The sequence below is a fragment of the Callorhinchus milii genome, unplaced genomic scaffold (genome assembly GCF_018977255.1).
Source record: "Callorhinchus milii isolate IMCB2004 unplaced genomic scaffold, IMCB_Cmil_1.0 Scaffold20, whole genome shotgun sequence".
NCBI lineage: Eukaryota > Metazoa > Chordata > Chondrichthyes > Chimaeriformes > Callorhinchidae > Callorhinchus > Callorhinchus milii.
The window spans coordinates 7,676,259-7,701,468 of NW_024704761.1; the positions used below are offsets into that span (position 1 = coordinate 7,676,259).

The following is a 25,210-nucleotide window of genomic DNA, read 5'->3' on the forward strand; positions in this document are numbered from 1 at the left end:
TCCCCAAGGTTAAATCCAAAAATTTAACCTCACACAAGACCCCAATGTTAATCCTCAATGTTAGACCACCTGTTCGACCCCACTGTTAAACCAACCCTGTCAATCCCAACCACAACACTCATTTCCAACCACAGTTTTGTTTGAGTAACTTCAGCATCGGAATGATTTGGACGCGAATGTTTCCATTCCCAATAACATGACTGTGCCCAGTAACAAGCAAATGAGCTAATTACTGCTATGCTGATTATTTAATTAAAATGTTAATCAACAGAAAATTAAATAACGGGATTAATCATCTTCTCTCTGAAACAGTCAGGCGTATGTTTGTTCCAGTGTGTTCATTGAATGCCTGCTGAAATGATTAAAACAGCAAAATAAACAGAAATATATTTTTAGCTTTTGTTGTATTAGTTCCATTGATTGATTGATTGATAAAGCCAATATTCTTTATTGACCGAAAATTAATTTGGCTGAGCTGGACATGGCTTCCATTTTTCCCGGTTCAATGTGTTTTCTGTCATTTGGTTCAATAACGCTTTACTACCTTGCAGAGAAAATAACTGCTCCAATATTTTTGACGTTTCTTTAATAGTTGCTGGAAGCTCGACTGCAAAACAAATGCAGTTGGCACAGAAGCGGCCACTGAATTTAAAGCAACAGTGTTCCCGTGCAAACTACTTCTTTTTCGAAGTTGTTGGGAATTTAAAAGATCACAAGATTGGATCGGATAAAGAAGGTCCTTTGGCCCATCTAATCTCATCCTTACAGAATCCCCTTGCTCTACACTCTTTCCATCAAAGCATCAAGCTTTAATTTAACATGACTCCCAGGATCCTGACCTCAACCACCCTTTCTGTCAACCGGTTCAAGTCGTTACTTCCCCTTTGGGTAAAGAAACACTTTCTCATTTTTAATTCTAAACGTACACTCTTTCCTTCTGCCCTAGCAGTCCACGCCAAATAGACTGCCTATGTTCCCGTACCATTTTCGATCATGTCTCTTCCCCCTTCCCCTTTGTCATTCGTTTTTTGTTCACGAGTACAAGTTCAGCACTCAGAGACTGTATAACCCAGAGATGTACAATCATCCCTTGTTTTTCTTCTCTGCATCCTCTCTGACCCATCGATATACCTCTTGAAGGAAAGGACAGCCAAAACTCTACTGAATATATCAAACGTGGCTGCACCAGTTATCTACACAATGCTGCTGGAGCTTCTCCTGACCTGTAATTCAAGATTGACAAGAAGGCCTTAGTATCTGTCAATCTTTTTCCCCCCCACCTCATCCCCCTTACAAGCACTGGGGTGTGGACAACTTGACTATTAGGTTGAGGGCTTTTCTATACCCTCAGGACTCCAAAAAAGAGATACTTTCTCGTTCAGTCGGATTATCATTTTCACAACACATTTTTTTTGTTGTTGTTTTGATTTTGACTTTAAAAGGGAGAAGAAAAAATGTCAAAAGAACATAGCAAAGAGATGTAAAAGACACCCTGATCTTTCATTTTCATCTGCAGTGTCTCCTGTCTTTATTAAAACCGGCTATGAATTGAATGCAGTGTAAGTATTTCTGTAGTGATCAGGTTACTGAAGTCCTCCTCTCAAACCATCGCTGGTATCCACACCCTCGGCAATTCATTTTGAATTCATGGAAACTGTCTGCAAATCGACAGGCAGATGATTGGATACTGGGGCTGCGGTGGGTTTAAAAGCTGCACTTAAAAGAGTTTTTAAAATCAATTTCTGACTGTGAGAAGCCTTCAGTAAGCAAAACAAGAGGAAATTTATGTAAAATATTGGGCATAAAATTGGACTGTACAGGACCGCAGAAATGGCATGCAGTCTTAAACAGGTAACTGGTCCATCTGTCATCACAGTGAGGCAGATTTGACTATAATAAAACTAAGCCTGGGGATGAATGGAGGAAGCCTTGCTTGTCACCAGCACTGGATTTATAGTGACCAACAGCACTGAACTGCAGTACAGAAAGCCTGCTGATAAACCGTGATTAATTACTGTCGATCCAGTTTATTCCTTTCGAAAGTATATTAAATCCTGCTATAATTATTTGTGAATATACCCGAGGAATGTGGGCAGGCAAAAGACGGCTATTTACTGCAGCTCCAGGGAATACAAAACATATGGTAGCGTTTTAGACTTGGCAAACTTCAGCGTTATGTTTAGGTCAAGAGAAAAGAATTGTGGTAAATTAATCAAGTGAGCTCAACAGACCCTCTTGCTTTGAACTGAACTGACGGGAAGCTCCATTAAAGATGATTTGGCGTGGCATCGGAAAGGGAGGAAATAAAAATGAAAAATTAGCCTTTTTTTGTGTCACCTGCCCTTATTTCAATCATTCCCTGCGTCACCTTTTCATACCGCACTCCTGCAGCTTTCATTATTGCTTTCACTTACTTTCTGACTTGTAAAATTATTTACCTGCATAAAACTCGGGGCCGTAGACAGCTCCGACAACTGGATTTAATTTCCAGCCTGAAAGAAGAGACAGGTCTGATGTGAAACAGCTTTGCAAGAGCAAATGTAATTCATCATAGCTAGCCAATGCTCGGTGCTCACGTTTTCTCTCTCGGCTTAATGGTCACTAGATTGTCAATTACTGCAGAATTTCAAAGTTAACTATTAGTATTCATTATTGATACAGGATGATCCACTTAGCCAAACAGTTACATTTACTGTGGAGCCTATTGACTACTAAACAATGCAAGACCAGTACACATAACACAATACTGTATTTATACAACACATGTTAGGAAGTATAATTGTTTAAGAGCTGGTAAATAACATTGCTGAATAAGTCAGATGGCATTTGTTGTCCAATTTTCTCTCCAATCTACCTTTACGAAACCCAGTATAACCCAACAACCTTCTCTTCCTCTTTGGCAATGAAGATTGGAATTTAAAAAATTAAAAACTACATTTTAAATTCAACAATCAATCAAAATATTGTCCTAAACATCAATTGTTTTTGAGCAAGAGGATGAAATCCCTGACACAAGATTATTATATCTTTCCCCACCCCACCACCTTGTTAATTTCTCATAAGGAAATTGAATTCAACTAATAAAACTTTTGCCTTTTAATCGTTCTGACCATGTGTTGTATAAACAATGTACAAAATGGGAAGCAGCTAATTCCACTTGTAACGAACACTTTTATAAGTTGAACTCACTGGTGGAATAAAGCGAGCAGTCCACTGTTCCCCAGCATGAATGTTAAACAAAACACATAGAAGAAGTACAGAATATAAAAGCAGTTTGTCTATAGTCATAATTGTACGTTAGCTGTAAAAGAACATCCGACTTTCGTGAAGGAGAAGCATTCAATTAAAGAGAAAATCCATTGCTTTACTTTAAACCATTCTGATCTGATTACATTTGGCAATATCTTAAAATCTCCATTTTACCAGCAAAAGATCCAAACCATGATATTTCCACCCAGTCGAAGCCTACGAGACTGTTTTGTGTTCACATTTAAGACTGTGCAGATTTGTAGAAGATTCTTCGATTCAGTCTCGAATTGGAAGCTGTTATTCTCCATTCCCCTCGTGTGTTTTTTTACACAAATTCTGTTCAACCTTCAATTTATATATGAATAAAATACTTTATTAGATAATAAATGAAAAACATCCAGTCGGGTGACCAGATTTTCATGAATCCGATGCCAGTTTACGATCTCGCAGGTTACACTGAATGACCTTGATCAATACAGCAGAAGATTCTGAACAGCAACTGAGATTAACGTGCTGGACTTTTGAGCAGATTCAATCACGCTGCCCTTTTGCTTGGAGAGGGAGGGAGTTCCGTACACACAGTTTGATGACTGTTCAAGATAAACTCCAAATTCCTTTTCCACGGCCAAGTCGTTGCCGTTAAAAAAAAAATCTTTATTAACAAACTGAAAAGGATTAAATTCCATTTGTGGCCATTTATGTCCAAATTCCCTGCGCTCTTTCCTACAGCAGCACAGTGTTAACTACATCAGAGTGTGAGCCTTGTCCTCATGGGTCCAAATCAACCTCCAATTTCTTCTAATTACTTCAGGTTAATTCAGGTGTTGGAGGCTTTTGGTGGCTCGGTGTTGAGACCTGTTCACATGGTGATTTGATTTGCAAAGGTTACTGCACTAAGGGGGTGAGCAAGTGAAAAATCTCAAATGGATGTGACCTGAATGAGGGATAATTTGGATTCCCGGAGTGACAAAAATCTGTTTTCGGTTCAAAAATTATCCCTCCGCACTTGTATGTGCTGCATCTTTTTCTGTGACCAACTAAAATATCCCATCTGGGGCATCTAACCTTCATGCCTAGGAACTAAAATATTGGCAAGTCATAACCATAACAATGGCACAATAAAAATAATAATAATACTTGCATTTGATATAGTGCCTTATCAAGTCTTCGAGACGTCTCAAAGCGCTTCACAGAATATACTTTAAAGTGAATTGACTGTATATTTTGTGGGTGAAACTGATATGTGGGATCAGTGATATAGGGCCATAGGAACATGAGGTGGCCATTCAGCGCCTCGAGCTTGTTCCGGCATTCTATTAGATCATGGCTGATCTGTACCTCAACTCCAATTATACGACTGATCAACAGAAGTACAGGATTGTGGTTTGTGGCGATACCTGTCAGCATTCCAGGCAGTGCAGGAAAAACGATCAACCTGTTCATACAATTACAACCTCACACGAACTTCAGATGCAGATTAAGAAGAACTAGTTTTGAAACTCCCTTGATTTGAAGTCTGGATGCATCTGAACACTTATCCCCGGTAATTGGCACTAGATCTGTTTAAGATGCTTTGAAACATTCTGTACTATGACATTGGCTCACCCAGTTAGTAATATCCACCAGCATAAAGTGTTTTTTTTTATATCCCAATTCTTTGTTTACTTTTCACTAGTACAACAAAAAAGTCTAAGACGATGTATTAAAAATGAAACCTAGCTTACGATCAACATCTTGTGTGGAGAATACAAATTGACGGTAACAATGCTCAACAGTATTTCAAGGTCAGTCAGGCAGCCTGAGAGCTTTACAGCACTGCAATAAAACTAAAATGCACCTTTTCAATAAAATGATTGAGAAGAAATGGTGACAAAAATTTAAAGTGGGGGCAATTTTAGTTTATTTCAGCATTTCTGATGGGGGTGTGGTGGGGTGGGGTGGGAGAGAGGATCAAAGGAGGATTCTGATTTATTGTAGTAGGTTTCTCAGTTAAAGAAGTTAATATTTTCAAGCAGCACCAACTAATGCAATTGAAATCAGTTTTGCTCTGTCCAGTTTCCATTTTCATTCCATCTATTTGACACTCGTTTAGTTCAGTTCTGACCTGCAATAACAACAACAACTTGCATTTATATAGCACCCTTCATGCAGGCTAGCGTCTCGGTGCTCTGACTTCCAGTCGTGTGTGCAGAAAACTGTTGAAAGGAATATTTTGTAGCTTGATGATTCATTTAGTCGGGAGAAGGGAGGGTTTTCTGGTTAGGAGCACCTAAACTGTTGTATCGAGTTTTCTCCCATGGGTTTCCATCTGCTATATCATTTTACTAATGAAGCTGATCCAAAACTCCGCCATTCACATCCTCACTTGCACCAAACTCTGTAGACCCATCACCCTAGTCAATGCCAGACTCCACTGCCTCAGCACCTTCGAACAGATCAACTTCAAGGTCCTCGTAAATCCCTTCAAGGCCTAACAGCTCCCTATCTCTGTGATCTTCTCCCACACCACCCCCTTCCTCTTGACAAACCTGGACTCCCGGTGCATTCCTTGCCCCCTCTGAATCACCATTGATGGCCAGGTCTGAGGTTACTATGTCCCTAACCTCTGGAACCTATTCCCTCTAGCTCTAGCCCTATTCCTTCTCCCTTGCTTGTGCTCTGACCTGCTATTCTGAAGCACTCCAAGACTGTGTGAAGAGCACTGTGTAAATGCATGTTGTTGGTTTTTGGAGCAAAGTCTTTCAATTAACAATGGATTAATCAATGGTGAGAGAGTCTCTTGTTGAAATAACATAATTCAATACATTTTTTTCCCCAGAAACAACATATAAATTATTTTTTTACTCATCGCTAACTGGAACAGAAAAAGAAATCGGAGTCAGACCAGGTTGCAGTGTCTTCCAATTCACACTAACTTGTTGAACTATAATTAGTGGAACACTATCATCAAATATTAGCACTTTGGTTCTGTGTAAGAATCAAGAGATCCTCAGGACATCCAAACTTTGGAAAGCGATGTTACTTTTTACGTCCAATTTTAATGAAAACAACAACAAAATTACATTTATAGAGCACCTTTCACGTCGGGAGGACATCCCAAAGTCCCAAAAGAAAAGTTGCAAAAATTTTCCCTCATGTTTGCTCTAACACTCTCCACTCTTGAATGTGCTGGAAAGGAACTGTGAGTTGGAAGAGAAGCAAGTATTGGTCCACATATTGAAACACAATTTACTAGCTGGCATTATTCAAATCACCCATTAAGGCCCCCAGTTTTCTTTTTATTGCACTAATTTTGCGTGTTAGATGTGTGTAGTAAAGCTCCAATTCACAATTCTCCTCGAGGGCATCACATACCTGTACGCGTATATCCAGGTGTAATTTGGAGCTTGGAGCAAAAGAGCAAAAGAGAGTGGAGCTCTTTTCTCGTCTCAGAGGCTACTTGTGAGTCTGCCCACAGAGGAATCACTGGGTAACAGGTACACTCCAGGATAAGTGCCCTTAAGTGCTCTGCTTTGCTGATTCAGTAAAATAACAGCAAAACATCCACAAAAAGTTTCATGCCCATCCTTGCAGGAGTGCTATTTGCCCGCTCATTTGCGTCCATTGCAAAAGCATTATGCCTTTCGCTCAAAATTATTCTGAATTTCATTCTTAAGTTGGAAATGAAACGGGTAAAGAGTGATTGATTCGATACAGCTTTACATTGTGGCGCATTTCAATGAAAAAAAAGACTATTCTCGGGAAATCATTGATCCATTGGCACGGCGGCTGCAGTCAGTGTGTCTTACCGTTTGTGTACTGATTTGGGGTCTTTTTGTTCGTCATTACTCTTGCTGTTGCGTTATTAACCTGCGATTAAACCATCAAACAAATCAGGTTCAGGAACAATAAGGATTTTTTGAGGAATAAATCAACAGACTAGCAATAACTCTGCAATCCATATATATATCAATACACAAACACACACAGTAAATGGTGAGATAGACACAGAGAGAGGAGCTCACACATACACAGTGTAAAATACCTTGCATCACCTCTTTTCAGTAACAAGAACTTATAATCCTCTAGTAATCATTTCACAGAGGGTTGGAACAGCCTTGTGTGAGCTCCATAATCTTGCTATCGGCACTCTGTACACACTGCAGGATGCTACTAGATTACTTACAGCAGCTCAATTGCAGCTAAAACAGTGCATGTCATTCCTTTTAATCATTAATTCAATAATACGCAACATCAAAATAGATACCCAAAAAGCAACAGAATATTTTGTGGGTTCAGACAATATTTTCGAGCCATTAGAGATTGATTCATTCATTCGTTCAGTTTAAGACATATCTCAGCAAGCTCAATCTTCTACATTTGTAGGGGTTATGGAAGCAATGCTAAACAATGATTACACTGTTAACTTTATTCTCCTGAATATCATTGCGCATTCCGACAAGAGATTGAGTTGCAACACTAAACTCTCTTTCTCTCTCGCCTTGCAGTGCACTTCAATCAAACCACATGTGAAATGCTTTCCATTGCACCTTTGGTTATTGGTGATGCAGAGGTGAGCCCACTGCTGTGTATGGAAAATATCCACCTTAGAAGCAAACTGATACATAATGTGGTAGACAGTGTGCAAGAATGCCACCCCCCTTCCCCCCCACCACCCACACATACACACACACACAGCAACACTACCTGGTAATGTAAGGATTATATTAAGTGAGAATTCAACCTTTGGAGCTGACACAAGAGAAGTAAAATCTTACAGAGGTGGCACATATACAAGTGGCACCAACTGCGACATCAATTGGAAATTATAAGTGGGCTGTTGTCGGGAGGCAGAGGCGACTATGTTTCAGCTGTGGGCAAACCAAACCAACTGCGTAGAGCGAATTGTAGGAACCATCTCTCACCATCGGGGAAGGCTCAAATCGGCACAGGAGGTTTGAAGCTCGAAGCAACTGTGCAAGTAGATGCACTGACTTGGGTTGAGAGCTTTGACGGGGGATTTTCCATTTAGGACCAACATCCTAATGATCGGAGGATCATTTTTCTCAAGTCTGCTACTTTGACTGGACAATGCAGTTCAGAAGTTTTCTCTTTTAAGTGTGCTGATTTATAACAGGCAATTTCCCCCCAAATAGTTTCTATGGAACCTGTTCTATTGAGTATGACAATGATGATAATTTCCTTCCAAGTATATGGTTTTGCAATCCATACACATGATGCATTTAGATGCACATTCATGCCGCAGATTAATGACCTCGGCTCTCACCTTTGCAAATGGGAATCGTACTAATGTTCATCTAAATGCACTGGCTGCAAAACATCATGCTTCATTACTGAGCAGTAGGGTCTACCTTCTCTCTCTCTAAATGTCATCCTTCACACCTCTCCATTCAATTCCTTTAAACAGCCCAGAAGCCACAGCACTGCATAAAATAAATTCACGTTTGATGTTTTCACAAAACAAAATGCTTTAGTCTTTTATTCTTTTGATTTTCTAAAACCAAATGAGGTTCTTTTCAAAACATTTTCTCCCCTCGTTGGTTTGTTTGTGTCATCTTATGATCTGCAGCTAATACGTGTGTTATGTGCGTGTTGTGTGTGTGTGTGTGTGTGTGTGAGATGTGTGTGGGTGTGTGTATGTGAGAAATTTTCTCCCCACCTGGCTGGCTTGATGTTGGTCACTTGAAAGTAGGTGAGAGGGAACAACTACTGCCCTCATGCAGTGGTCTCTTTAACATTGTTTAAAATGTTGGATCCAAACCCCAGTCTAATTCCCACCCAAAGACTTGTGCTTATTGCAGCGAGCGCTTAGAAATGATTTGTGTTAAAAAAAACAAAAAAAGTGAAGCTTTTACTGAAACTTGATAAATAGCAATGACATCAAATCCCACCTAATGAAGTTATTCGTTGGATTCATGATACGTTAAACACACTTAAATGAATAATAAACACAATAAGGGGCACATGTAATGTGTTTGTTCACAGATGTTGCTTGATACAATAAATATTGCATTTACCCAAGTCTAAGTTTCACCTGAGTCGAAGTCTAAGCAGGTGGATTTTAAAGGGTTAGGGTAGGGGGAAGGAACTTTACTTCAATTTGAAGGCACTCCCTGATCTTGGAGGTACTTTATAATGGGGGAGAAAGATACAACTCGGATTTGAATAGATATTTTGAATTAGTTATGTGTATATTTCAGGGAATGAAACTAATAAGAATTATGGACTGCAGTTGTAAAGCAGGAAGCACAAGTTATGTTGGCAAGAAAATCACCCCCTTATAGTTTGAGAGCTTAAAATACCCGCCTCAGGGTGAAAGCCAATGGGGTTCACCAAATACCGTGGATAATTTCACATGTATGTTACATATTCAATTTCCAGGCTGCACAGGTTCCAACATTACATTTGCACACCTTGCTTTTGTAGTAAACAGCTGTCTGAATTGATGCCCAAATCATTGCTAACTTCACTTTAATTGTGGTGTTGAACAATATAAAAGGTTAGGCAAATCAGGACATCTAGATTAGATACCCGATCCAGGCCTGAGATTAACCTAGTGGGTTATCACCAATAGGACATTAAATATGTAGGATGTTACAGGCAGGGACTTATAAAACAGGAAAATATTCTCATTTGCAACTGAAGGAAAAAAATCTCTTCCCAACACTTTCACGACAAATTGCTGGTGTGTTTTTTTTTTAAACACAGCTTGTTAGCTTTTGTACACATTTTTGGAACAAGATGACCTCTTGTAAACAGCAACTCTAAATGCATCAGTTAAATAATTTCACTCAAGGCATGAAGAGACTTAACTCGGGGACTAATTACATTTGCTTCTAACGGCAACTCTTACCTTGAAGTAAGAAGTTACTGGAAGGAATCATCTATAAGGGAGGGATGTGGCATGCACTTCGGAAATGAAAAGAGACAGAGGGAGAACAGATGAGAACCTTTGAAATGGAACGGGTCAGCGGTGATGGATTGGGAGAAGCCTGCCCCAATGTTTCTGGTGCTGCATCAGAATCTCATCTCAGTAATACACAATTCCAGCTCTGAGAAGCCACAGTAGTTCCAATGACTTTCCACAGCACATTTCGCTTGTCATTCATTACTTGCTTCCTTCCACAATTGGTGCTGTTACACTCCAGTAGGCATTTTTTCCCCCAAAAAACAACCATCAAAAGTTTTAACTATTGCATTTGTTGTGTCAACCATGTGAAGAATCCACTCAGGCACCATGGGTGTTATACTGTTTAGATCACTTTTTTTTAATAAACTAGATAGTGATAGTGAAGCTTTGTTGGTTGTCCACACAGTTCGTTTTAAGTATCGAACAAATTGACAAGATTAATGAAACTTTTAACTTCGTAACGAAAAGCACACACACGATGTTCTCCAACCTCACAGGAAAGCCAAAGTTATGACGGATAACTCTAGATGGACCAGGTAGATAGTTGTTGCATTGCATTGCAGTGTGAAAGAATGGATGGTTTTATCCTTTGGATTCAATAGCAGTGCCAAGTGTATTCTTGGGGGGTGGGGGGGAGGGAGAGAAAAAAAATTCAATTCATCCCCGCCACCAACAGCAACCAAGTCTGACTCCAATAATTCCCTGTTTTTCTACCAGGTGTCCACAAAGTCCTGTTACCCCCCCCGCCCCCACCCAATACAAAACAGTGACACAAGACTACTGGAGGAGCTGAAACAAATTGTCAGAGATACATTTCGCCTTCATCACTCCATCATGCTATGAAGCTGTTTGCACCGAACATGGTGACGGATCATTATCTGCCATGAAAACGATGGCTCTCACACATTCACACCGATCCTCTGGACATCTAAAAACAGTTAAACACTTGTACTGAATACAATTAAGTACTTCTGAATTCAATTATCATCATTCTTTCATGTTTCAGTCATTGGTCAGTGCACTGTGGAAAAAAAAACATGGGGGTAACAGGACTTTGTGAACACCCTGAACTATTGTACTGTAACTGGGAATTTGGGTTAAAATAAATCCTGAAAATATCCATTAAATAGAGGGACAAGACTTTCTGAAGGCAGAGTGAGGATAGGAGCACTGGACCAGGCTACGTAACGTAGTTGGCGGAGGAAGGGAAAGGTGGAAAATGGAAAGAAAAGATTTGTCCAAGGAAGGATAAAGCACAGTGACGAGCCAATGGAAAAGCATTAAATAGGCACCAAAGTGTGAGAAAAGAAGAGAAAGAATTAGACATGCACCTCTATTTTACGGCCTTCTACGATTGTTCCATTTAATTTCTCCCGTGCCCTGTCTGCGTCGGCACTTGTTTCGAAAGTTACGAAACCAAATCCCTGCATGCAGGTAAGAGAAGAGGAAAAAGAGAGAACATGCACATGGTTATACAGAGAATAAGACACAGTCTCATTTTATCGACATGTTAAGTATACCAGGCAAGAACATCAAGATAGGTAAAGCAATTTCTACGAGACTCTACAGTAACATAGGCCAAGAATACCAAACAGAGAGTAGTAGATTAAAGTGGAGATTGAGAGAGTTGGAGCAATTGGAAACAGACAGTTATCTACATTGTTTTGTGGTAACTCAGCGACATTTGGTTTGTGATTTTGTACTCGACAATATTGTGGATAAGCAGAAAAGGTCACTAACCAGTGAATTTAAGCTGTAATGACTAAGTGAAAATCAGCGTGTCCTCAGCTGCTGTTTTGTCTGCTTTCTGACACTCTGGTAACGTCATTTTGCTTTGCGAAATGTGCCCATGAAGTGAAAGTGACCATCGGAAAACCCTAAAATTCCACAGTCACAGCTTTTACTTTAGCTTTGCCACTTATCTGTTCACGCACCATTTCAAATGCCTCCATGTTCCTTGCCCCACATATGAGATATCCTGCAATCTCACTGCCCCTCCCTGCCAATGTTTTAGTCTGCGCTATGTGCCCCAGCTCCACTATTGGTGAAGGAACCGAAGGCCATTTTGCCCTCATTCTCTCCCCCAAATTCCTCCCATTGGCACCCTCCTCTCTGCTTTCAATACCCTTCTTAAAAACCCAGCCCTTTGACTCCAATTTCAATGTCTCCCACACCATGTGCCATCCTGCTTGAACTCCCACTCTCTGTGAAGCACTTTGAGACATTTTCCTACTTGAATGGCTTGGTAGAAATGCAAGTTTTTTTTGTAGAATAACATAATCTAATATTCTGCGCCCCACGAACGATACAAAGGAAAATTCAGGGAAATTCTTGAAAGAAGGCAAAACAATAAAATGTCCTGGCTTAAACAAAGTTCTCAAGATTCAGTTACATTTTGCTTTTCAGTTGAACACTTGTAACTGATTTCACTTACTGAGCAGAACTCTAATCATCAATCACTGACTAAATAGATTTTGTAGAACTCAGAAGTTACCAACTTGTAAATGGTGGAAATGTATGTGCTTGATCCTCCCACTCTGCGACCAGCTATTATATTGGCAAATAATTTGCCTGGGAAGGTTAGGTGCAATGGCCAAGACAAATTGCTAAATGGCCATAAAGCTTAGCGAGTTTGCAAACTCATAGAATAAGAGATCAGTTGACATCACCATAGTCAATATTTTCAATAGAACTATTGACTTTTCTCAGCGCTGAAGATAGCACATTGTTTGCCACCGACTGTTCAGTTCTGTTCGTTAGTTCGTTGCTGTTTGTCTTTCAGGCATGGATTAACCCCTCGTGCGATCGATAAAGAGAATCATGTCACTTTTGATGATATCCATCAAATAACTGATGAATAGGAGAGACTGGAGTGAGGCCGGGTATGCTTCCTGGACAACTGTGTGCTACTGATAATAGGGCAAAAGAGTATGTACCATAGACTTATGTTTGTATGCTTTGATTCCTTTTTGTGGGTAAGCACAATACCAGTACCTTCTACTCAGATGGGCCACCAGTTGGGAAGCAGCACAGTTCAAATGTATGAGCCAAGGGAATTGCTGATGATCTCAATCAAACTTTGTGAAGCTAAGCACTGAAGTCAATAACCTTTCAGGCATCAACAACAAAAACAACAAAATTACATTTGTATAGCGCCTTTCACATTGGGAGGACATCCCAAGGTGCTGGATGTCGGACTACAGATGTCGGACCCGAGCTGGGAGTCGGGATCGGGGAGGGTGGAGGGCAGGGGGTGAAGTAGGGTGATCGAAAGCACGGTCGAAGAGGCGGGTCTTGAGATGGGTCTTGAAGATGGCAAGGGAGCGGACAAGGCGGAGGGACTGCGGGATGGAGTTCCAGAGGATGGGAGCAGAGCTGCAGAAGGCCGGCCTGCTAATGGTGGGCCGAGCGAGGCAGGGAACGTGAAGCAGGCTGAGTGGAGGGAGCGGGCAGGATGGTGGGGATTAGGAGGTCGTAGAGGTAGGGGGAGCAAGACCATGGAGGGCTTTGAAGGTGAGGACCAGGATCGTGAAGTGTATAGTTTGCATAGTCAAGCCTCGATGTAATGAAAGCGTGTATGAGGGTTTCAAGGCTTTTGAAGAAGATGTTTCAACATTCATGTGCCAGATCAGAGGGCTACACTTCAGTGAAACTTTATTATCTGGCCTTGGATTCAGATGACCTTGAGCAAATATGTTCTCATCAATTATGCCTTAACTACAGAGTTGTGTGTTTTGACTTTATCCTTGTCTTGAGAGACCAGGGACTGTTTCCCTGCTTTAAGGGTCAAAATTTGTAAATCAAGGAGAACCTATTTTCGAATTCGAACTCATTCAACCCGGCTGGTTCTCAAATTCAGTGAGCAACATAGTTTCATTCAGAAAACCACAAGGATAGCTCGTTCATTATTTGCTTTCCAGGCAATCACACTTTCCGAATGGTATTAATTACGACATGTTGAACATGTGAATTACCACTATGATAAACTGATGTCTGGACGTGATAACATACATCTGAAGATGTACCTCTTTGGTCGCGCTTTCGGTCATCTTTCCCCTCCCCACCCCCTTTGGCTCCCACTAGGGTGCCCAGCCAGCAGTGTCAAGCTTTGAGATGTCCTCCCAAAGTGAAAGGCAAAATATAGATGTAAAATGTCCTGTATCTAATCTTTGTATAGTAAAATATAACATTGCACTGTTAACACGTGGAGATTAGAGGTGACAACCTTTGTCCAAGATAGGATGTCTATACATAAAAAAACAGTGGAGCACACTGGATTTCTAACATTAGCAATCTAGCCAAGTGAATGTCTCTGCTAGCCAAGAGTTACTGATCTACTCTGATACCATTTGTGATTGCGTGTCCATTGACAGAAACAAGTGGATCACAAGTAGCACTAACGTGGCAAGACAAGAGGGTTATTGGAAACTAATTACAATGAACACAAGCTTATGTAAAATCTCTTGTAATTAAAATTCTTTTTAAAATAAACTTTGAAAAATGATGCTCAGATCATAAATCATACATTGATATCTCACACCCCTGCAACTTTTTGTAGCAACTTAAACCGTTTGTGTTCAATTAACCCTTTGACCACCACGAAAGCCTTTCAGCTCCATTTGAAGTGCTTACTTTTTTTAAGCACGTTATAGTCGGTAAAGAATTCATCCATAGGATCTGCTGAAGATGTTGGATTTGAAAAAACAGAAACACGGTACATTTGTCCTGAACAAGTGATGGATGGTGACAGCTGTGGGAAGGCAGATGAGGTCATTTCCTGAATGATAGCAATGTCCTTTATTTTGGAGGTGGGCGGGGAGGGAAGAGATAGTGTTGATTCAAATCAGGACGTGAGGAAATTGCATCAGAAGATGCTGCAGTCTAGTTTGATTATAGTCAGCCCTTAATCCAGACCTGTTAACTCCGGTTTGCGGTTTGGGTTAAGTGCTATGCGACTCTACCCTGCGTGAGGGGCACTATATAAATGCAAGTTGTTGTTGGAACAAAGTAAATTTAAGGAAGACAACGAGGTAAAGCATGCAATGAGTAGGTCTAACGTTCCAGAGATCGTCTAAATTGTACAAGCATTCCTTTCGAATCGTTTTCAATTCAGGCCATTTTACTCAAATTCTACTTTTTAAAAATCATTCTGAATCCGTCTCTAAAGTTTCGGAAAGGATTTTGATAAGGAGGCATTTGCAACTTCAGTTCAAGTGGCTTTGATTATAACAATCCTCACACTTTGCATTTGATATGGTCAAAGGGCACATTGCAGGGAGCTTTGTTGGTGACTGACTCACAGGCATGTTGGTTCCATACTGCATTATGATTTAGAATGATGTTGGCTGATAGCCTTTTGCCAAGTATAACAGAAAAGTGTCATTCAAAGGGTCAAACTGCAAAACTCCTTCAAGATAATGCATGGCTCAGTCTTAACTGAATGCTAAAGTTGTCACAGAAATATCGCATGTTTGGAGTTTGGAAATTATTCTTGTGCTGCAGTGACTTGTGAACAATGTGCACCTTTTAAACGTGCTAAAATAAACCGCCAGTTAACATTGGGTGAATTGTTATTCTTATTGTCACTTATTGCAGCTAGTGGCGAAAGCCTGAATGGCTAAAATGCAATTACATGCAGTGGCATGAAAACTTTCATTAAACATAGTGTGACTAAAATAGAGAGAATATGCAAGTTTTGCTAATTGTTTTCACTGAGAATGAACAATCCTCCTGTTCAAATTAGACCTGTGTTGGTCTCTTTCGCCCCCAAAACACACAGTAAATCCTGTGAAGCACTTTGAGACATCCTCCCGATGTGATGAAATGCACAGTTCTGCCTCACTTCATCATTTGTGGCCTCTGTGTAAAAGGCCAGGTTTAAGAGATGCAAATATCTCCATGCCCAGCCACAAGGACTTGGCATCATCGGGTCCAGTTTGACCCCTTCCTCCAGCCTCTATTAGCGCTGCTGGAAGGAGGCAGCATGGTGAAAGCATGGTGACGAGAGCATCTTACCGCTAACGGCAGGTAAAAATTGGTTTAATGCTGGAGGTAACACTGCTTCCATTTATTGCCAGCGGGGAAATGTTACCCCTTGATCACCCGAAGCTACTCTTTTACACATTAACCCATTAAACCTGCTGTTTCCCACATTAACCTTTTAAACCTGTTGTTTTCCCACATTAATCCCCTCAACCTGCTGTTTCCTCACGTTAATCCTTTAACCCCGTTGCTTTCCCACATTAATCCTGTAATCCTGCTATTTCACACATTATCCCTTTTTAAACCTGCTGTTTCACCCAATATCCTCATCAGGACAAGAAGGGCATTCAGCAGCTTCGGAGCAATGTTCACATTGTGCAGTAAATGATATTCCTTCCACATCCTCCTTCAGTTGAGTGTCAGAACAGGGAGATATTATTCACACTGCAATCAGACAGATTTTTTTTTTTAAAAAAAGCGTCCTGAAAACATGTGCGCAGAACGTGTGGGATATCTGAAAGCAGCATTTGGGCTCCAATCAAGTGTTTTGCTTAATTCCTTCCGCACCGTGTCGTGTTCCCGGCTAATCTAACCTGCGCAGTCCTCACAGGGTTAATAAGCACATGAAAGCGAGTGCTACACCAATTGTATCTAGTGAACGTGCAAGGAAGAGAATCAAACAGCTGCAAGGGAATTGTGGAGGAATGTGTCTCGGTGTGCGATTGAGCGCTCGTAGCAACTTTGAGCGATCAGCTGTTAAGCAGTGACTGAGGCTGACAGGGTCAGGGAGCTGTTAATAACAGCAGAGATACGGCGACTAATTTGCGAAAGGATATTTAAATAGCGGATCCTGGAAGCACTCGGATCTGTCTCAGGCCGACGGAACTCTCTATCTGGATGCTGATTACAGCTGATCACCTGCTGGGCACCAGGATTCTCCTGCAGGCTGCCATTCGGCTTCACGGAGACGGAAACTTGAGACCCCCGAACAATCTGCTATTTTCAATTCCTTTTTTGCAAATGTTCCAAATTAGACCCTGTAGCCATTGACCCAGGTGGATTTTTGTGGTCTTGTTATTGCATTTTTGTTCAGTAATAAAGCTCCTTTGCACCGTGTAACTCGGGTGCATACCCAAGGACATACCCCCCCCCCCACCCCCACACACACACGCCACACGCTTCCCTACATGTCCCCAACCGACATACATACACACCTCCCACACACACACCCACCCAACACACACACACCCCTCCCCCTCACACACACCACCCTCACAATATGCATACTCCCCCCCCCATGCGCAGCCACCCCCCAACACGCGCAGCCCCCCTCACACGTGCATAGCCCCTACACACGCACAGCCCCCTCACGTGCACAGACCCTACACAGGCACCCCCGCCATATGCACACATCCCCCATACGCACACAACCCCGACGCGCACACAACCCCCACACGCACACAACCCCCACATGCACACCCCCCACACACGCACATTTCCCCCATACACGCACACACCCCCACACGCACACACCCCCCTCCACACACACTCCCCACCCACACACCCCCCACCACACACACATACACCCACACATGCAGATTTACACACGGATGCAGTTCATTCACTTCGACTGACTACATTTGTCACAAAAAAAGGATAAAAACAAGCTGTGAAGGCGTCACCTACCTTAGATCCTCGCTCATTAAAAATGATTTCAACGTCTAAAATTTTACCAAATTGCTGCAAAAGAAACAAGAGAGATAAGCGTTAGAAAAGCAGTCGCATTTTGGTGGTGGGTGAAAGAATACGCAGAGAAATGAACGACCCTTTTGCACGCAGCAAGTGCACTCAAGTAGCTGCAGAATAAAGATTGTGACAAGAGTTTGACCACTGAAGCCTCCAGACAATGCGAGTAACCTTTGCCTCAGCGTATTTTGACCATAGTATTGTGCACCGTAACTTCTTTACAGTATAATAGGATTATCTCTGCACTGCAGAAAATGATTCACTGAAAAATGCAGCAATCTTGTTCAGCGGTTATGTGATGACCAACATACAAGATGATGTCAAAACCCATCATGTGTCTGATAAATCTTACTCACCGGTTACCCTCTAATTTCCCCAGATATGACATGTTTGGATGACGAGAACAACAACAACTTGCATTTATATAGCGCCCTTCATGCAAGGCAGTGTCTTGGAATACTTGAACAGGGGCAACCAGGAGGGACATATAAGAAATTGCACAGAGATGAATTATTTAATGAATAATGCAATTAACAACCAATGAACAAGTGCGTCGATACACTGGTTAATTACTTACTTAAGGACACCTGGCATTTCCTCTTTATACTGGCGTGTGCGCGTGACTACAACAACAACAACTTAGATTTATATAGCGCCCGCCACGCTGGACGGTGTCTCAGAGCGACTATACACTATCCTTGTTGTGGGTTTGCCAAAAAGTGGACACAGCCTAACGATGCCCCTCTTATTGAATCCTTTCATAATTTTAAACACCTCAAGCAGTTTCGCTCTCAATCGTCTGACCTCCTAAAGAGAAAACCTGTCCAATTCTTGATAGCTTTATCCACTCGTCACTGATTAATTACATCTTAGTAAATCTACATAAATTTACTAAGTATATCTAAGTGAATCCAAGTTATATAACAGGAGCAAAGGAACAATGAACTTTGGATGCTGTGCTACAAGATTAACAGGAAAAAGAAGCTGTGTGCTCCCAACAAATGAGAGCCGACTTGGCAGGAGTATAATGCTCTGGAAACAGAGATATATTACACAAGGATAATATAAATGCTGTTTGTTCTAACACGCAAGAGTACATGAGTTCATGATGGCTCGATAGAAGAGTGAAGCTCAGATGTTTCATAGCATTTGAACTCTAAGATGTGTTATATTTTTGAAACTCACTACAAATGAGGTTCCTCACACAATAAATATGCGTGCGACTTCTGAGGCTCAGCTTTCATCTATTTTTATTCATTGTTGGTTTGGTTGATGTGCCTTTGTATCGTGTAATGTGAGCTGCGATTGTTATCTGGGTTTTACTGCAATGGTTACAGGAAAATAGCACACACTGAAGATTAATTCTACTTTAATACCAACATTATAATCATTCAATATTATGGCGCTGTAGCGATATTGTCATTGTTACTTTAGCAAGTTAAATTCATCATTTGCTTCATGGCTGTTTGGGGACATTGCTGTGCATAAATTGGCTGCTGCGTTCGCCTACAGATATACAGTCACTTCACCTCAAAGCAATTATTGTGAAGCACTTTGCAACATTTCGATGTTATAGGTGCTATATCAAACACAGGATTTATTCTCATTATAATGCTTTTGTATGTCAATACAAAGTTATTCATTGAGAAGTAAATTACTCCTGCACTATAAAGCTCTTACACTGACCGATCTGGTATCTTTTAGAGTCAGAAAAATATTGCTTGCACACGTCACATTCCCAGGTTGTAAACATTCATGCAGCAGACTTTATTGTATTATAATATAATTTATTAACGCTGTGACTTTTAATACTTTCTTCAAACATAATCTGAGATCAACTAAAGATGAGATACAGAGTGCAGGGAATACGGATTCATGTATTTATGGCAAATATTAGTCATCTGGTCCTTTAGGTTTCATGTGCACACACAGCATTTAACACTTAAGGGAAAATGCTACAGTTGATAAGAAAAGACTATCTATCAGTCTCCGAACAGTCTGTTGTTCTGCATTACAAAAAAAAGACCAGGCGGGATAGGCAGACTGGAGGAAACAGCTTAGTAAATGCTTTCAAAGGTTAAAACGTTCTGCAATGTTATGGTTCCAAAGTGTCCTTGTCGATTACACTGAATTTCTTTTTAATAAGAATTCTGCACCCATGGAAATTTCTGCTACGTTCCTACCATCCAGTTTCTCTCATAAAACAGAGGCTTGCACTGTCATAAGTGACTATTTCCATGAATATTGATTGAAAAGCAAATTGTGTTTTCTTTTTTTTATATATTCTCAGCATTTACTCCTAACGACTAAATATTTCGATCTGTAAAATTCGCCTTCAGTGAATGCGTTTTGCCCACGTTTTATAGCCACTGTACTTGCTTCTGTTTTTCTAAATTTAATTTTCCCATTATAATGTATTAAGTTTAGGCTAAAGCAAGAGTGTTGAATATTTCAGTTGATGAATCTTTCAGCTGAAAATGCAGCAGAAATATTGCTTCAAAAAAGCACGGGGATATTTCACTTGGAGGTTCTGAAATGTGTTTCTGGTCTTAATTCTTTTGGGGGGAGGGAGAGAACAGAAATTCTATCAGACACCATGATTTATTTTTGTCGCAAATTTCGAATGCAAAATATTATACAATGATATTAAGGAAGCGCACAGAGACGCACTCCATATCTTTAATTCACAACACATCCTGAGCGTAAATTGAAATAACCTGTGATTGTTCGATTTTTTAGCTCACTATTCAAATTGTTCTTTAACGCTCATGGGGTCCAACCGGCTATTTCTCATAAGTGAATGAATTCCGATGGAAACGGGTTTGTTCACTAAACAACAATAGCCTGCGGTGGCACTTCTGCACTCAACAATCCTATTTTGCCACTGCTGTTTGTCATTTCATTTGATAGGAATTGATCCGTGAGCCAAATGCAGATTACCCCAAGAACTCTGTTGTGAAATGATGGGGGGGGGGGGAGGGGGGAATGGATTTTGTGACCAATTAGAGGGGAACGCGTGAAAGAGCAATGGGAACATTGGGATCAAGCCGGAAAAGTGAGACAGGACAACCCACCAACTCTTCAAGTAAAATTACAGGTAAATAGAAAACAAGACTCCACCATGAAAGAGACAATACAAGGTTCCAAATTGTTGCATATAATGAATTTACCATTGGTTTTGTAAAGAAGGAGCGGATTTTAAAGACTTTGCTTATTGCCTTATTGATCCAATGCGCCATCAGGCCCTGTCAGTGAAAGGGAGGCTGAGAGGTTTTCTTCCCACAGGGAGAGAGCATCTCAACCTGAAAAGAAAAAGTTTACACAACTACTTGGCCCAGGGAGAACAGAGTTTCCCCGGCCTGCTTCTTAGGAGGGTTTCAGCCACTGCGCCCCAAAACTCTGGAACACTCTTCCTCTATTCCTCCACCTTGGCCCTTCCTTCCACATCTTCAAGGTCATGCCTGGAAACCTTCCTATTCGACCATGCCTACGGTCACCTACCACTCCCTCCGTCACTGTCAAGAGCTCTGGGACACTGCTCTGCGTGAGCGGGGGGTCTGTATAAGTGCAAGTTGTTGTTATTGTTAATTTAATCATAAAACTTTTCAACTATCTGATTTTTTTTTAACAGGAGCTTGGACGCAGAAAGTTCCTCTGCAACATAAGAGTCAAAGTTGCTCTTCTCTTATTTTGTACCCAATGTTTCCCTCCGTTGGTTTCTTGAAGGTGTTTGACACTCACTGGGAGGGTTCACAAGTACAGCCAGTGTTCCTGTAACGCTCTCATCTCCGAACCTAGTCAGTGACCCTGGAAGGTATCACAGTTGAGCTCAATCCTGTTCTCCATCAAATTGGATACTTATGTAAGGGTTCTGGGACTCTACCCTGCGTGAGGGGTACCATATAAATGCAAGTGGAAACAGGAGTCGCTGGGAACATGCAGCAGGTCAGGCAGCATCTATGAAGACCTATCACTGCTCACAGCGGAAGTTCTGACAAAAGGTCATCAACCTGAAACGTTAACTAATTTTCCTCTCTCAATAGATGCTGCCTGACCTGCTACGTGATCCCAGCGACTTCTGCTTTTATTTCGGATTTCCAGTGTCTGCAGTATTTCAACTTTTATATAAATGCAAGTTGTTGTTGTCCAATTTCCAGCAGAGGTAACTAAATGTGTTCCCTGCCTAACCGAGATGCGCTGAAGCAAATTACTATACCCTCCCAACTTAACATTTGAATGCCTGAGAGTCAAACGTGATTTATGTGGTGCAGGGCTAAACTGAGTGGTTGTGCTGCTCACTGGGGAAGTCTAAGGTTATTTTAAAGGTACAATAAATGTTCAACTGGCAGCTTTAATTTATGCTCGATGGTTTCTTTCTGCGAGGTAAAAAAAACTCCCCGATACTTTGAATCAAGCCTATTAATGTCATCAACATCATGTGGAAACACAAGAGTCTCGGAATGCATTCATTAATGAATGTATTCACCAAAAAGGAAATTTAGCCCGTTGTTTACCCGCTCCCCCAGTGGGTTGGCGGATACCCACTGGGGGTAGGATCAGACTCTGTACCAATGGAGGACCGTGAATGTTGTCTTCTATGGTGAAACAGCAGCACCTCTCTTTATTACAGCCCTTCTTTCCCAATGGTACCCATTCAACTCCCATCTGGTAGGCTCCAAACAGGTTCAAAATCTGCTCTGCACTCTCCCACAACATGGGAACACTCCGGCACACTTTAGTAAACCCTTAGGGATGGCTACAATTTAATTTTACCTACAAAGTACGCAGTGACTAAACTTTACATTTAATTCCTGTGAATCGCTTTGAGAGTTCCACCTGACATGAAAGGCCCTATATCAAATGCAAGGATTATTATTATTATTAATAATTATTAGCTCCTTTGAAGATACGACTTAATGATTCTATTTTTAAAAACAGATCCCAGAATAGGAAGATTGCAGGGAGTGGATTCCGGGAAAAAAAACACCATTGTGACACGTTCTGTAAAACTGGCTCATATTTCTGTGCTTAGGATACCTCTTGACAGTTTATTTTTTTTCTAATCTATAGTTCCCAACATGTATCTATGGAAGATCATTTTTACAGCTGTGATATGACAGAAAACATGTCTACTTCAAGCATTACAAAGGACGTTCATTAATCCCAGTCAAAGCAAACGCCAGCCAGCGAAAGTGAACTTTTTTTTCCTCCCTCTGTCCTGATGATCAGATGAATGCTTGCTTTGATTGCCGGCGCTATTTCATTTTAAATAATTACCGCACCAAACAATCCAAATCACTTTCACATTCAGACAATATGGGTGAAATGGGACTTTATAAACAAAAGGCGCTGACTCCAATTGATCTGACTGAAGGATTCTTGTGAGGAGATGATGAGAATTCTTTCATTGAAAGATCTAGCCTTTGTTCTCACTGATATCAGTGTCTTTCCCCTCTCTCTCTCTTGCTCTCTCTCTTTCTCTCTCTCCCCCTCTTTTGGTGCTGTATTTTTAAGGACATCCTTTTTGTGTCCAATTAGTAGATTGTGCTTTAAATCTTAATGGACCCGGAGGGACAAGGCATGATGTTCAACCTGATCTCTCTCCTCCTCTGACAGGACACATCAAAGCCTTTTTTATATATCACAAATGGCTAATTACAGCAAAACTTTCCTTTTAATTGCACCGAAAAGTCTATGAATTCTATTTGAGGCAATGGTGCTTGGGGCTCTTAGTTGACACATCTAAACGTTCTTCTATAAAAAGCTCAGAGCGAGGTGACACATGCAGGCAAACTCTCTCAGCCTCTTTATAAGTGACCGTGCTTCTGTGGCAATGTAATTTGCAGTTTAAGTGAGTTCAGTTACATTTTTTAAAAAAAATAAATAAAAGGGATCAATTAAGTCATTCGCTGGCAAACAGAGAAGATTCTGGGAGTTAGATTCAGATCTCTAGAATTCCACTTGGGGAGGGAAGAGAAGGGAGCGTGCCTCGATTTACTCTATTTTCTCAGCATTTCAAGGGGAGAGAAATATTACAAGTTGTTGAATTCAGTCTTAACTGTGAAACTGGTTTTCTGTCATTTCTTTTGAGAACCAAAGAAAGCCGGTTTCAAAGATAGGACTGAATCCAACAAATTTCGCCAAATTCTGGACACTCTGACATGGCTAAAGAAAATAGAGTAAATCCAGACTGCAGGGGGAATTTTTCTTAAGCCTTTAAGTAAACGGCGCTAAGGCTAAGACCATAGACATTTTGAGGCTTCTGGCATTAAGAAAGAATTTAAAACGTAAAAACAGCACATTTATTGATGTACGATTTGAGGCACCGGTGAATACTGATGAACTTAATTTATTAAATGCTACCAGGCTCCGAGATGGCATTGCTCGCTGATTCCGTCAATAATTTATGATACGTCATATGGTGGCAGGAACGCAATTGCAGTCAGGGCTGAAATGTAAAACATTGTGTTTATGTTTCTCAGAAATATTTTTTACTGCTAAGCGACAGATTTCTCCTGAGGGTAGCTAGAACTTGGCATCGGGGATGATTTACACAGCTGCACTCATTTATTGTTCTGTAGTAGCTTCCATTTTATTACCCTCAGGGCTGTGAAATATTTATTTTAAAACCAATGATTATTATAGATATTGTACGGAGATAAGTCAAAGGCAAAAGTTACTTTGGTGCCTTTCAAGATTATTCCGGAAAGTTTAATACAATACTCTAGATGTTGGGAAATGTTACGTGAATAATTATGTTTGCTTCATGGCAGTCTGATGTTCCTGACACAACACAGCCTTTCAAATCTGACTGTAGCCAGTAACACCATTTTATTCCTAACAATTTAAGATGTGCAGAATTGTCCTTTGGATGCGATTTAAACCAAATCTCCCTCCAGATAAGTCGAGGTGGAGTTTTGGACCTTTTATGATGACATTTGTGGGGTGAAAAAAATGGGACTTGTGATGTGCTAATCATTACGGATGATCTGATAATCATCATGCGTGATATTACCACATTCCTNAAAAATTACAGCCCAAACCAGTGGAAGATTATTGAAGTGCTGCTGGCTTTCACCCTCCATTACCCATTGGTTTGACCCAAAGCATCCAGTAGTGACTATTGTTGTTGTTGCCCACAGAGTACACCGATTGAAACCAGCAATGGGGACGGTATTTGCATGATGTGTCCACCGTCCCCTAATAACAGATGTTAATGTATCTTTTGTAAGCTGAGATAATTCATTGACCCAAATCAACGCAGCTATTGTAGGAAACGTAACTCTGGAAGCATCTTTCTTTGCAACGTGGTAAGAAATAACA

General features: G+C 40.9%; 1 protein-coding gene across 4 annotated transcripts in view; it reads right to left on the reverse strand.

The window, feature by feature from the left end:
- rbfox3a (RNA binding fox-1 homolog 3a) overlaps positions 1–25,210 on the reverse strand; it is a 209,354-nt gene that overhangs the window by 29,328 nt on the left and 154,816 nt on the right. For all 4 annotated transcript variants that reach the window (XR_487485.2, XM_007888530.2, XM_007888529.2 and 1 more), the window contains exons 4-7: positions 17,828–17,881; positions 11,491–11,583; positions 7,038–7,098; positions 2,439–2,492 (exon numbers count right to left, since the gene is read on the reverse strand). Coding sequence is in view for 3 of the 4 variants with exons in the window: in XM_007888530.2 (XP_007886721.1) it covers positions 2,439–2,492; positions 7,038–7,098; positions 11,491–11,583; positions 17,828–17,881 (262 nt within the window). In the remaining variant the exon portion in view is untranslated. The remainder of the gene's footprint in view (positions 1–2,438; positions 2,493–7,037; positions 7,099–11,490; positions 11,584–17,827; positions 17,882–25,210) is intronic.